Source organism: Apis mellifera, linkage group LG3 (assembly GCF_003254395.2).
Source record: "Apis mellifera strain DH4 linkage group LG3, Amel_HAv3.1, whole genome shotgun sequence".
NCBI lineage: Eukaryota > Metazoa > Arthropoda > Insecta > Hymenoptera > Apidae > Apis > Apis mellifera.
The window spans coordinates 537,907-552,483 of NC_037640.1; the positions used below are offsets into that span (position 1 = coordinate 537,907).

A 14,577-nucleotide genomic window follows, 5' to 3' on the forward strand; every position below is an offset into this window, starting at 1 on the left:
GTTTGATTAAAATAAGACGTACTGGATTTGGTTGAGGAGCAGATGGTGCTTGAAAATGAGGAGCTTTAGTTCCAATAGCTCCAATTGGTTGAGAAGATGGCTTAACACTGGCTGACATCAAGGAATTTGAAGAAGAGCTAATAAGAACTGTATTCGGATTGTTACTGAGTTGTTGACTTTGTCCAAATGGCGGAGCAGCAGCTGCTGTCTGTAAAAAATGAATGTTTTTATAATCAAATATTTGTGTATTTTAAGAAATGAAAAGAAGCACCAGAACAAGCAAATTATCAGTTCAATTGTATTTAAATATCATATTGTAATATGATTTTTTATTATATATTTGCTATATATTTTTATTATAATTTGATAATATTTTATAATATATTTTTGTATTCGATTTATATAGAAATAATCAAACTATATTTCCTATGTATCTTTTTTCTATTTTTGAATATTATTTACATACAAGATATCTCAATATTTAATAAATATTTAATAAATTTTAAAATATTAATATATAATATTCCAGAATGATTAATACAAGCGAATAATAATTGTAAAAATAAATTAGAAACAATGATATTTTATTTTACATTTCTTTTCTTTAAGTTTTATTTTTGAAAAAATCAAATTTAGAAACTTTTTCAAATATAAGTAAATTGATAGGAAATTATATCAATATGAAAATAATTAGAAAATGAAATTAGAATAAAAATTATTTAAGTTTTTCTTTAAAGTAAAATAAAATCGAAATATATATATATAACATTATATACATATATATTACATATGTATATAAAATATATATATTATATATAATAAATATATATATATAAAATATATAATATAAATAGTTATATTAGGCATTACAAAAATATAATATAGTTATAATATAGTTGTTCTATCACTAATCAAGTGATAAAAAAACAAATTTCAATTTAAAAGATCAAAGAGGACGATAAATTCTAATTAAAATATTACGATTTTAGAATCATGTTATATTTATAATGTATTTAATAAATTTTCTCATGATTTTTTCGAAAACGATATTATTAATTTTATAGAATAACTATCTATTGATTTTATATTCATTCAAGGATATAATCAAATTTATTAATTTACATATTTAATAAACTAAATAATATTTAATAAGTTATATATTAAATAAGTTATACATTTATTAAATTTCTAAATTATATATTTTTAAAAAAATATTTTTCTTTTTTAATATATTTTTGTATATATTATGACTTATTGTTCCATCTTAAAATATTTTATATATTTTTGTTATTAAATTAATTTCACTATAATAATTTATTATATATAATTGTTCTTCTATAATTTATTTATATAAATTATGATATAAAAGAATATTTTATATTCGATTTGTTAATTATTAAGATTTCTTTAAATGCAAGATAGATGTTTACTTACAATGCGATATTGCGAAAGATTGCTTTGATACATATCCGGAGTGGGTGCATTTGGCGCGTGCGGCGGAGGAGGCGGAGGTTGTTGCAAATAAACATTCTGTTGACTAAATGAATTTTGAAGAGATGGCGCATATGGTGGCGCATATTGTGTGAAAGGAGAACGGCTTTGATCTAATTGAAATGCTCCATAAAGACCTCCTGCTTGAGCTGGAAGTTGACCGGAACCAGTGTTAAATAATACAGCTGGCGGAGAAGGTATTGCAGACATGCTACCATATTGTGCAGCTTGAGAACCTGGATATTGAGGAAATTCCTGAAAAATAAAAATAAAATAATATAACTAATAGAACAACGAAAACAAAAAAAATAATATAACAAATAATATAATAAAGCATATTAAATAATTGCTAGATAATTATCTATTTATTTATATAATACAAAATTAATATTATATAAACTATAGATTCCTAAATATATATATATATATATATTTTCAAAATAATTTTGATCACCTGATAATTGATATGAGAAGGTTGTCCCGTAGAATTGAATGGAGGTGGGCTCAATGGTCCTTGAAGACTAACAGGAGGATGTCCGATAGGACTTTGACCTGCTCCGATAGAACTCGGTCCAGGAACTGTTGAACCAGACTGGCTACTACTGCTGCCCGAGGATTGTTGCTGCGGCTTCACCTGCGGGGGAACCAGCTGCGCATCAGGCAAAGAGTCAGCATCTTCCCACAGGGGACATGGTGTTTCGTTATTTTTAGTTTTCTATTTACATCACTATCAACTGCTATTTTAATCGATGCTGACAAAACAATGTGAATTTTGTGATATGATTTTCTCTTCCTTTTAAAAATTTTTTTCTGAAGTTTGGTGAAAATACTTAGGTTCATTGCTAATCGCATAAGTTTAATTAAGTAAAAAGAATCAATGATAAAAAAATGTTATTGATCAATCGAGAATGAAAGATTATTATTTAAAATCAATGATAATATAAATAACATGGATAATCTAGGAAAGAGGAAAAAATCACAATGAAGATGATAAATGACATCGATTATGAAAATGAGAATAATTGATATATAAAAAAATAAGTATTTGCTTGATATTTATATTTCCAAATTTACAAAAAAATTTAAAAATAAAAAAAGTAAGAAAAAAATGATTTTCTAATAAATGAAATAAAATTAAAATGATGCGTGTTAGCCACTTACCTTTCTGATTTTCACCATGATAACTATTATAAGAAATATTTATTTCAAATATGAACAAAGAACATTCAAATCGGTGAAAATAATAAAATGAACAAATTATAAAAAATTTTCTTAAATTTATAACAAATTTATAATTTAACATCGAGTCAATTTCTAGTGATGTAATAGTTTAAATATGCATGCATGATAACATGATATAATGTTCGCGAAATGATTTCTCACCTTGCACACATTCGTCGAAGTAGTTATTTCATTTTTCATATTATTTTGATTGTATTGTTGATGAGGGCTGTAACTATCATCAACATCTGTACTTTCAAATGCTTGAGGGAAAGTATTAGCAGTACTAACAACATTGCCATCTTCGTGTTCGACCACGGTTGGCATAGGAGGTGCATTTTCCCATACTTTTTTTACTGATGCAATTTTTAAATTAAGTTCTGCTGTAGAAGGTGAAATAGTATTTTGGCCAGTAGCCATGTGTATAGATCGAGTCATTCCTAAGCTTTTGTTTTTGTCTTCTGTTAATTGAGAAAGATCAGAATCAAAAGTGAAATCCAATTTCATATCTGCATTATCTTCATTTTTATTAAATGAAAGAGGCATTTGAATTGGCTCTTGATTTTTATCTTTTATTAAATCATTAGGTTTATTTGAAAATGCTACAGGTAAACTTTGTTGCTGTTGCTGTTGTATGGTAGTGGCGGTATTACCTTCTTCTTCTAAATCTGTACGTTTCTCAACGCGTTGCTGTTGAGTTTTCATATGATTCGGAAATTTAGTCTTTACTGCTAAATCGGAAGGACCAGCCTTGGTAGTTTTTGAATAATTTGTATTCTCAAAAATTAACGTTTGAACAGGAGGTGAAGATACGTCAGAAACTGAACTTTTTTCTAGAAGTTGATCTTTCAAACTTTTGCCAATATTTTTTTCACCACTTGGTGAATTTCGTTGACTACTATTACCAGAATTTGTTTGTTCGTTAACTTCGTGACTATGAACGTGACCATGTTCATTTTGTGTTGACAAACCTGATATCAATTGGATATCAGAAGAAACTGTTGATGGAGAATTTGATTGTAACTGACTCGTAGTGAACGGTTTATCCCAAGCATTCACAGATGGTGGAGGTGCGGGTCCAGTTGATGAATCTTTACCGAAATTATTTGATGAATTGTTAATTTTGATTGTATCATTCGCATCGGATGTGCATATTTGTTGTTGTTGTTGCTGCTGCTGCTGTTGTTGTTGTTGTTGCTGCTGCTGTTGTTTAGCTAAACGCTGTTTTTGGAATCTAGGTGCAAGTTTTTGACTTCTCGAAGTTCTATCATATTGTTTTTGTAAAATATTTGTAGGTTGTGGAATGGTTTGACCAAGCAATGGCGGTATATTTTGTACTTGTTGCAAAGAAGTTTGCTGCGAACCACCATTTGCTTTTGACTTTGAACGGTCGCGTTCTCTATCTTTTTCCTTTTCACGTTTTGCAGGTTTTGTCTCTTCTTTTGAGCCATGTCTAGATTCTTTTACGTTTTTCTTTGAACGAACTTCCTGAAAGCCATCAGAATCAACTTTATCTTCAACAATGTTAGGAACATCCTCAATACAATTATTTATTTCCATTTCACAATCGATCATTGGCTTCTTCTCTTTTCCTTGGGATCTTTTATTAATATCATTAAGAGCTTGACTAACTAAATTAGAATCGCTTAATTTTATTTCATCTAAACGATTCACTGTAGTATCTTTTGTTATCGATTTATTTGAAATCGATAAACTATTTCCAGAAGTTTGATTTCTCGATCTTCCATTTTGTATTTGAGTGGTTTGTATCAACGGCGGAATATTGTTGGAATGATTCTTCTGATTTGCGAAACTGGAATTCTGTAGATTTCGTTTTTCTGCGCCAGGGGCTCGAGATGCTGTATTGGAAGACTTTACATTTTTTTCACGATTGTTTCCTGCCTGTTCATTTCTACGTGAATGCATATTTGACGCTACAACATTTTGATTATTACCCGTGTTTGAACGAGCAGAAAATTGTTTATTACGACTGTTACGTGATTCTTTATGATCCTCTGTGTGATCTTCACTGTTCTCAGATGTAGTTTCCCAATCTTCATTTCCTAAATCTGAAGATGTTTGCTTCGATACATTACTACCACTGCCACGGTAACGTAATTCTCGATTATCTCTACCCTATAAACATAGAATAAAATCAAATATAAATTCATTTATATTAATTCATCATATTAATGAATAACATTATAGTACAAATCAAATGTTTTAACAAAAAAAATATTCAAATTATACACAATCATTTATCTTAATATTTTTGAATAAGAAATTTTGAAAGAATATTTAATTCTTATATTTTTTATCTACAATCACATCTAACGCATGAAAATAGCTTTTAAAATACGATAAAAATACGATATATATATATGTATATATCTATATTTAAAAAAATTTTTTTAAATATAGATTATGAATGCACTTCATTTTGTATAAGCAATAGCATTCCTATAGTCTAATCTAAACAATAAAGCATTCGCTATCACAACACATATATATAATAACATATATAATCAAGTAATAACTATTTCTTGAAAATTTCGAAAACTATAAGAGAACGCTAAAATTATAAGAAAAAAATATTTGGAATAACATCTTGATACATTAAGGTCACATACAAAATCATCGATATGGTGTCGTTTTTAAAGTAATTATATGAGAAACAATTTAATGTTAACCTAAACAAATATTAAAAAATTTAGAATTTAAATAGAATTATATCTTGTAAAAAAAAAAAATGAAATTAAAATAACTTTCAGATATTAAAAATCTAAATTTAAGTTAAATTTAATTATATTTTATTGCTAATTATTGTAAATATTTATTATCACTATTCAAATTTGTCAAAGCTATTTCTTATTATTATAGCTATAAGAGCATTATTATTTTGTTTAATTTAATAATAATAATAATTTATTAAAAGATAATCTATAATATAATAATAATATTTTTTATAATATTAATTGAGTTGAATAAAAATATGATTATATGATTAAAATATACAATAACAAATATTATGTTACGTTTGCTTATAATAACTTAAAAATCGATTGTTTTTCATATATATAAAAAAAAAAATTATTCAAATCGATAAATTAATCTAATTTTTTTTATTAATTTAACTCTATCGGTGCACGAAATTATTATGTCTGTCATGACATATTTCAGACGCAATATTTTGTAACGAAATATCTTTTATGTAGTATGAAATATTTATACAAATAAAAATTGTTTTGTAAATCTAAAAAAAAATTAGAAATATTTTGCTTTTCTCAATTCATTTAATTTTTTCGATAATATAAATGTTATTATTACTATATTATTATTTATTATTATTAATAAGGTTGCGATTTTTATTAAATTATTGTTAAATTTTGATAAAATCATGAAATTTTTGAATAATGAATTCTTTAGAATTTGAGAAAACTGTCGTAATGCGAAATTTATATGAAGAATATTGCATTAAAAGAAATCTCATTCAAAACATGTATTGACATTATATCAATACATATCAAATATAATCCATCGATAAAATATTGAAAATGAATATTCAAAATCATCTGATTTATATTGTGTTTGATCTTATTTTTATCGGAAAAATCTTAAAACACAATTTATTAATACACTTAGAAAAATAAGATGAAAATTAAAAAATTAAATTTTGCAATTGAATCTTTCATTATAACACGGCATTTCTTTAAAAATGTTGGCTATTTGATATCACCGCACTTGATCAGCTACTGATCGGCTTTAGCATACATATATATTCATAACTATCATTCATTTCACAATACACAGCAGATTGATACAGGTATAGCAATTTTTAGTTATCTTTAGATGAATAAGATATGATATGTTTTGTTAATAATGAGAAATGAATAAACATTCATTGTCATTATAGAAACTAACATCGACGATCATATTTTAATTAGCAAAACATTCACGTTGCCAGAAAGATGTATCGTACCAATTTTGAATTATTAACATTAAGTGGATGCATTTCTATTGAAATGCATATAATTAATATGAATATATTAAGTGATAATTGCCGATCATTTGTGATATTTATCAAGTAAACGATTATTTTTAAAATATTTATAAATATTATAATGCGATATATCATTATTTGGTCTATTATAATATCTGTTTCTGAAATAAGAATAATTATACTTTTTTATAAACTAATGTTTTTATAAATTCGTCAGAACAATGAAATAAATAAATTCTTATAAGAATAGTACATATATGTTTTGTTTTTTAAATAAAAAATTTATTGTTGTCAGGATTTTTTAAATCTTAAAAAATGGATTCATTATAATTGCAATTTAAAATTTTTACATATTTCGCAAGAAGAATGCAGACATATAAATGGCATATAGATATTTAAATGGATATTATACGCATTTATAGAGTATTCCAAAAATATTGGAAATTCCATAAGTAACATCCATAATTTCAAGTAACATTTTCCTTTGCAAAAATTTTCATTACATCTTTGTTAAGTTGTTGAGTTATTAACAAAAAACACTAGTTAATCATAGAATGCATAGTTTAATCAAATCATGAGTAGTGTTGGCTACATGCTGCTGAGCATAAACAAATCTAAGCAATATATATCGTAGAAAATATGTTGAATATAAGATATATATAGAAGATATTTTATCGATAAAAAATTATATCGAATTATATCACAAAAAAATTATAATATTCACATCTTCTTCGATTTAGATTTGATCGTGCTCGTTGCCGACAACGTGGCTCGACTTGGTTATATTCTGTGATTGTTAATCGTTAACAAAAAAGTTTTTGCAAAAAAAAAATTTTTAAAATTAACTCAAGAATCTCCAGTTTACGAATGTTCCAACACTTTTGGAACTATATGTATTTATATATATAATATATAATATATAATATATATATATATATATATAAGCAAATAAATACACGGTTTTAAAGAATACGGATTTTTCACGATTTTTGATATCGCTACGATAACAATATAATGGAAATAAAACTTTATTTCACTTTATGTGAAGCAAATTTTAATTTTATATATATATATTTTTTAATTATAATTAATGAATTTTAATTATATTAATGAAGGAAAAAAATTTTCAGGAAAAAATTTTAAACATGTATTTTTTAAAAATTATGAAAAATAAAAAAATTAAAAATAATTAAAAATTAAAAAATTTAATATATTCATTACCGTATCGAATGTATCTGAAGAAAACATAACGCTATAATTCCTTCATTCATCAAAATTATTTTCTAATTTTAAATTTAATAAATATAATAGAAATTTATAAAAAAAAAAAAGAAATTATAAATGGTATTTTAATTCCATAATGAAATAATGAAATGATTAATACATCAAAAAAAAATTTGTGTCTGTTTCTAAAGATAAACAAGATTTAATTATCAAGATTAAAACCATATCGCAAGATCTTATGCGCGTATTGTGTAATATATATACCTTAGTCAAACGAATTGAAATTTTAAGAAAAAAAAGAAAAGAAAAAAGGAGATATAAAATTATGAATATAAAATTTTAACTTCAAGTTTTTATTAGTTTTCAAGTTATTAATAAAAAAGTTTTGATGCAATATATTGAACTTCATCTACGTGGTACATCTTTAATAATATATGCATCAATCCGGTACGATCATTTATCTATTATTTTCATAAACATACAGCAGCAGAGTCCAAAATGTATATAAAAATGTCAAAAACTTATTTTTTTATAATCGAAATGATGAATATGAATATCAGCATCTTGATATTTATGAGTCATTCAATTTGTTTTATATTTTATTTTTACATTTCGTGAATTCGAAGAATTATCCCCAAGACATTTTATTAGATTTAAGACATTTTAAATTTTAATTAATTCTCATCATAAATACATTTTAAATTATTTCTCGTCATAATTCATAAGGAAATAATCAATCTATTCATCATAAATTTTAAATTACAATATAGAAATAATAGATAAACAATCGCAATATATTAACGTATACATTACCAAAAACTATATGCAGACGTAGAATATATTATATTAACACGTGACTACCGCGTCCCATATTCGGATGACGCATATTTGATTATTTATGAAAAATCTTTGTAAACATTTGGAAAAATATTCCATAGGATATATTAAAACTATTAAATTATTTATTATATATTTATTATTTATTTTTATAATTAAATAATTTATTTAAAAAATTATTTATAAAAATAAAATTTATTAAAAAATTATTTATAAAAATAAAAAAATAATTTATTAAAAAAATTATTTTGAATATATTTTGAAAATTTTAAAACATTCTATGCAAAGCTGAAGTTGATCCGGATAATTTGAACAAAAAGTTGTTGTCTTTTTTAAATTCCTTCGTGCGTTTGATCAGTCCATTTGTCGTCTTTTATCTGAATAATATAATTTGCATGCACATCTAATACTTATACTAAAATTATTTTTCTGAACGGTGATATTATGTTGAAGGTTTTGACAAGATTTTGTTGTATTTTCAAATAATCCTAATAATTTTGCAGCTAATAATTCTCTAAATTGTCTAAAATCTCCTAATTTTTATATTTTTTTTGTTGCAATTTTGTAAACTATTAAAGCATTTACAACTGAAATCCTAAAAGAAGTTGAATATCAAGTTTTCGATACCATTTGATCCCTTTTCTAATTGTATTAGCATAAGAAACTATCATCAATACAATTACTATTATCGATATTTCTATTGCAGATGCAAACAGTAATAATGAAAATAAATGATGCGTGACATCATTCTTCCAACCATCAGCGCGATTCGCATTACTAAAATATCGGTAGAAGTACTAGAGTACACTTGATACAGCGGCGCGCATGATTTGAACAAGATTTCGTTAGAAACACGCGCGGCAGTTAACATATTAAAAGTTTTTTATTAATATCTCAGAAACTAATAAAAATCTAAAGTTAATATTATATTGAGGATTTCTTTCTCTCTTCTTCTGTTTTTTCAAAATTTTAGTTTATTTAGTCAATAAGATCAAGATACATTATTTATTTATATCATCACTTTTTAAAAATTCACTCATTCATAAAAATACTAGTAAAACAAATTTTATATTGCCTTTATTTTTGTCAACCATATTTATTTATTATTCATATTATAAATAATAAAAAACAAAACTTTGTTAATTCGTTAATTCAAAAATTCAAAAATTAGCATATAGATGCTAGAAATGAAAATCAAAAATGTTAATAAATTAATTATTTTGATAAGTAAATATTTTAATAAATATACATAATTTTTAATAAGTATATATATATATATATATATATATATATATATATATATATATATATAACAAAAATATATTTCTAATATCAATAAAAAAATTTGTTTTAAATAATTTTGTATTTATTTTAATTATCAAAATTAAATATATATATTGTATATAAAATGTTTTTTTCAAATTCTATGCGATTTTCCATTTATGCGAATAATTAGCAGTTTTAACATTCGCGTTTTTAAAAATATTAATTATATTTTCGAGAACGGATTATTATTCTTTAATATTTAAAAAAATATTAAAGAATAATCAAAATTTATATTTTATGATATAATATTAAAAAAATAAATGAAATTAGAAGTTAATAAAACAAAAAATTGAAAAATGTTGATTTCAAATAATTATATAAATAAACACATAAAAGACAAAAATTCAAAAATAAAAGTCAATATTTACATTGCACATAATAAAAAATTTTAAAACTTAAAAATATTAATTAATATTTATATAAATCTTTAAACTGCTTTGATTTCATAAAAAATAATTACATACTAATATTTATGAGATCATTTAAAAAATTGAATCTTCTTTCATATCCTTAAGTTAAATTTCCTCGAAATTCATTTTACATTGAAAAAGTGAATAAAAAAATAAGGATTAAAAAAAAATTAAAAAGACTCTAAATGTTTAAAAAATATTTTACATAAATAAAACCATTATGAATTTAAAAATTGAAACATTATAAATATTTTAAATATCTTGTTGGGAACTATATTTTTATACAGATGATATATTCTTATATAGTGCTTTTTTATTCAAAATGAAATAATATGATAGAAAATATTATATATCAATTTTTTAAGAGATGGTTATAAAGATATAAAAGTATAATTTAATTTTTAAAATGTGAAAGTTATTGTACAACTATTTTTCACAACGTTACAGCAGTTTAAAAATAAATTTTTTGATGATATTTACAATTAACAGTAAATAAATTTCTGAATATTAATTAATATTTTTATTACATACAATATAGTTAATTTAATTAACTAATTAAAATTTAATTAACTTCTGTAAAAGTTTAAGTTTTTGTTTTTCATATATACATATATATATGTATATATATATATATAATAATTGCAGATTTATAATTCTTTATAGTTCTTTACAATCTAAAGATTAATCCCTAATATTTTAAATGTCTATATTCTCGAAATTTTAACTATTTTTTAACATCCATTTTTTAACTTTTGTTATTAAATAATAATAAATAAAATTTGTTATTAAATAATAATAATAATTCTCCTGTAATTATTTTGTTGTATGGATAGTTTGTATTGTAGTTGTTGTATTATATGGATAGTTTCAGAGACATTGAAGGAGATGTTATTTTTCATTCTAACTTTGAGAATTATTTTCATTCTCTACATTTATACAAATGATTGTCAATAAAAAAATATGAATCAATTTATATTATAATTATTCTTTTTTATCTTAAATTTATCTTTTTTAACTTTTATAACAGTGAAATATAGATATATTCCAAATATCATATTTTTATTATAATTGATTATATTATTATAATTGAAAATAAATTTTTACACAATTTCACTACTTTATTATCTATTACTTGTTCATTCTTAATTTAGGATGTAAAAGAATTTAATTAATTATTTTTTTTTGAATTAAATATTAAAAAAAAAAGAATCAAGCTTAAACAATATTTTTCCTATATAAGAAATAAAAAGATAAAAACTTGAGATATGCATATAAAATAATTAATACATATACAAAACTTTTAAAAAATATAATTTTTTTAAATATATGGTTGTATAAATATATATTTATATATTTAAAATAATATAATATATTTATATATTATAAATATATTTATAATATAATTATATTTATATTTATATATATATTTATTCTTTTATCTAATATTTTTTGACAATTACAACAAAAAATGTTGAATTCGAGTAATCGTACTCTGAATTTAATTTTTACGATTCTGATATTATAAAGATTTAAATGTTTAATTAAGAGCAAGTACTCTTATTTAATTATAAAATAAGAAAGAATGAAGGAATAAAAGAAGAAAGAAAGAGAATGAAAAATAGAAAATTGAATTTTTTCTTATTATTCGAAAAACTTACCCTTCTGCTTCCACTGCGAGTTCTTTTTGAGCGCGATTCATCTTTTCTTATAACTTGTATCTTTTGAGAAGAAACATTGTTGCTCGTATGATTTCCATCTTGTTTATTACAAGATTGTTGAGTTTGTTGAGATTGTTGATTCGGAGATTTTGCACGTTTTCCAGTTATTCCAGCAGTAAGTGCTTGTTGTTTCGCTATAATTTTATCATCAGTAGATTCGTTTTGTGATGATATCAAAGAATTTATTTCTTTTTCTGGAGTAGGTGTTGAAGGATTTTGTCGCAATTTTTCAGAATTTTGTTTTTCATCAATATTACGTTCAGAAGAAAAAGGACTTTTACAAGATGGAGGTCCATATCCTTCCATACGATTACCAGTAGTAGTTGTGCTTCGAATTCGAAAACTGCCTCCTCGGCCACGACGAGATGGTTCACCCGAAGGTGCAAAACCTTCACGACTCACTTTATTATCATAAGTTCGTTTTTCATTACGTTGTGATTGACAATAATCGGTTCGTTTTTCATCTCGATTAGATATTATTGCTTCACGATTACGTTCTTCTTTTTCTGTTTTTTGACTAGGTTTTGGTGATCTAACCGATTTCTTTTCTTCTTTACCAGATTCGGTCGAACCAGATACTTCATCGGCACTATTTTCTGAATCTGTATGTCCATAGGAACCACTTCTAGCAGAAGCTGGTCTAGCGGCAGTTCTAGGGCCACCTCTTCGTCCTCTTGTTTCTGGACCACGCCAACCTCGAGCATATACACTGTATGTGCTTCCCCATTGACGACCACCTCGAGAATCTCGCACTCTCGAGCTTGATCCGCCACTGCTAGTTCTGTTTCGAATATTTTTTTCTCGTTTTTCTTCTTTCATTTGTTGTTCTATTATTACATCTTCACTCAATGTATCTTCTCTTTTATCTAAATTTAATTTATCAAAATTTTGTTTCAAATCTTCCGACTCTTTATCGTTTTTAATAGATTCCAAAGTTTTTTCTTCTTCTTTTTCAAACGTTGGAGAAACAGCATCCGCCCATGCTTTTGGAGAATTATCACCTCTTTCTATTATTCTATTATTTTCGTTAACTCGATCAATTTTTCTATTCCAAACATCCATTTCTTTTTTTATCTCTAAAGAAGGTTCTTTAGCTTGATCTTTTTTGTCTTGATCAGAACTTGCCCGTTTTAATTGAGTTAAATTACGTTTCTCATTTTTTAATTCATCTGCCTCAATTCTTTCTTTAGTTACAGGCCCTAGTGGTTGCCTTCTTTCTTTTTCTCGTTCTTTTTCTCGAATATCTTCATGATACGCATCACGTTTATTTTCTTCATAATCGGCAACTTCATTTACCCAAGAAGTACAATCTCGTAATTTATGTGAATCTTCATCTCGTAAAGATGTTTTCGATTCTCGAGAAGCACGACTATCGCGAGAATCTGGTCTCTGTGGACGTTCATTGCGTTCTATTCGTTCTTCTCTCTGGGTATCGCGACGATTATCGATTATTCTGTCTTGAATGATACGTTCTTCGCGCCATTCTGAACTCTCCGATCTTTCTCTTTGATCACAATCACGATCTCGATCTCGATCTCGATCTCGATCTCGTTCACGTTCACGTTCACGTTCACGATCACGATCACGATCACGTTCACGTTCACGTTCACGTTCACGATCACGATCACGATCACGTTCACGATCACGATCACGATCACGATCACGATCACGATCACGATCACGATTATCAAAGGGATCCTATAAATAAATATAAAATATATTAAAAAAAATTAAAACAGACATTTATTATATTATTAATACATTATCAAATAAACAAATGTTATAAATAATCATAAATTTCGAAAATTTAATTAAATATTATTATATTTATTATATTATAATAATAAATTAACAAAATGATATAAAAAATAATAAAAAATTATGTACCTTTAAATAATTATCGTAATCCTTTTTGTCCTTATTATCTCTTTCTCTCACATCTCTAGCATTACGATTATCTCGAGTCTCCCTGATATCTCTAGATTCTATGTTATCCTTTAACTCTCGATCCTTATTATCATCAAAGTATCTTTCGCGTTCCCAAGAATCACGAGAATGTCTATCATCATAATCGTGATCTCTACAATTGCGAGTATATTCATCGTAATATCCGCCTGTTTTGCGTATGTCATAAGATCGATGTGTAGAATGACGATATCGATCATCTCGAAGTAGAGAGCCACGATAATCTCGAGATGGAGTTCGATCATCATCTATTGAAATGAAAATATTTGAATCTGTTCTATTTTAATGTTGTGATGCAGCATGTGATGTTATCATATTGTTGTCTACAAGTTACATTGAATATAATAAAAGGAATTTTTTTATATATAGATAGAAACAATGAAAA

At 24.7% G+C, this 14,577-nt stretch overlaps 1 protein-coding gene across 4 annotated transcripts in view; it reads right to left on the bottom strand.

The window, feature by feature from the left end:
- Nucleotides 1–14,577, bottom strand: part of LOC409242 (protein PRRC2C) — a 33,809-nt gene that overhangs the window by 3,833 nt on the left and 15,399 nt on the right. For 3 of the 4 annotated variants that reach the window (XM_003251775.4, XM_006571861.3, XM_006571863.3), the window contains exons 9-14: nucleotides 14,115–14,440; nucleotides 12,168–13,925; nucleotides 2,875–4,848; nucleotides 1,946–2,140; nucleotides 1,435–1,746; nucleotides 23–208 (exon numbers count right to left, since the gene is read on the bottom strand). In XM_003251775.4, the coding sequence (XP_003251823.2) occupies nucleotides 23–208; nucleotides 1,435–1,746; nucleotides 1,946–2,140; nucleotides 2,875–4,848; nucleotides 12,168–13,925; nucleotides 14,115–14,440 (4,751 nt within the window). The remainder of the gene's footprint in view (nucleotides 1–22; nucleotides 209–1,434; nucleotides 1,747–1,945; nucleotides 2,141–2,874; nucleotides 4,849–12,167; nucleotides 13,926–14,114; nucleotides 14,441–14,577) is intronic. The other variant, XM_006571862.3, reaches the window with a different exon arrangement.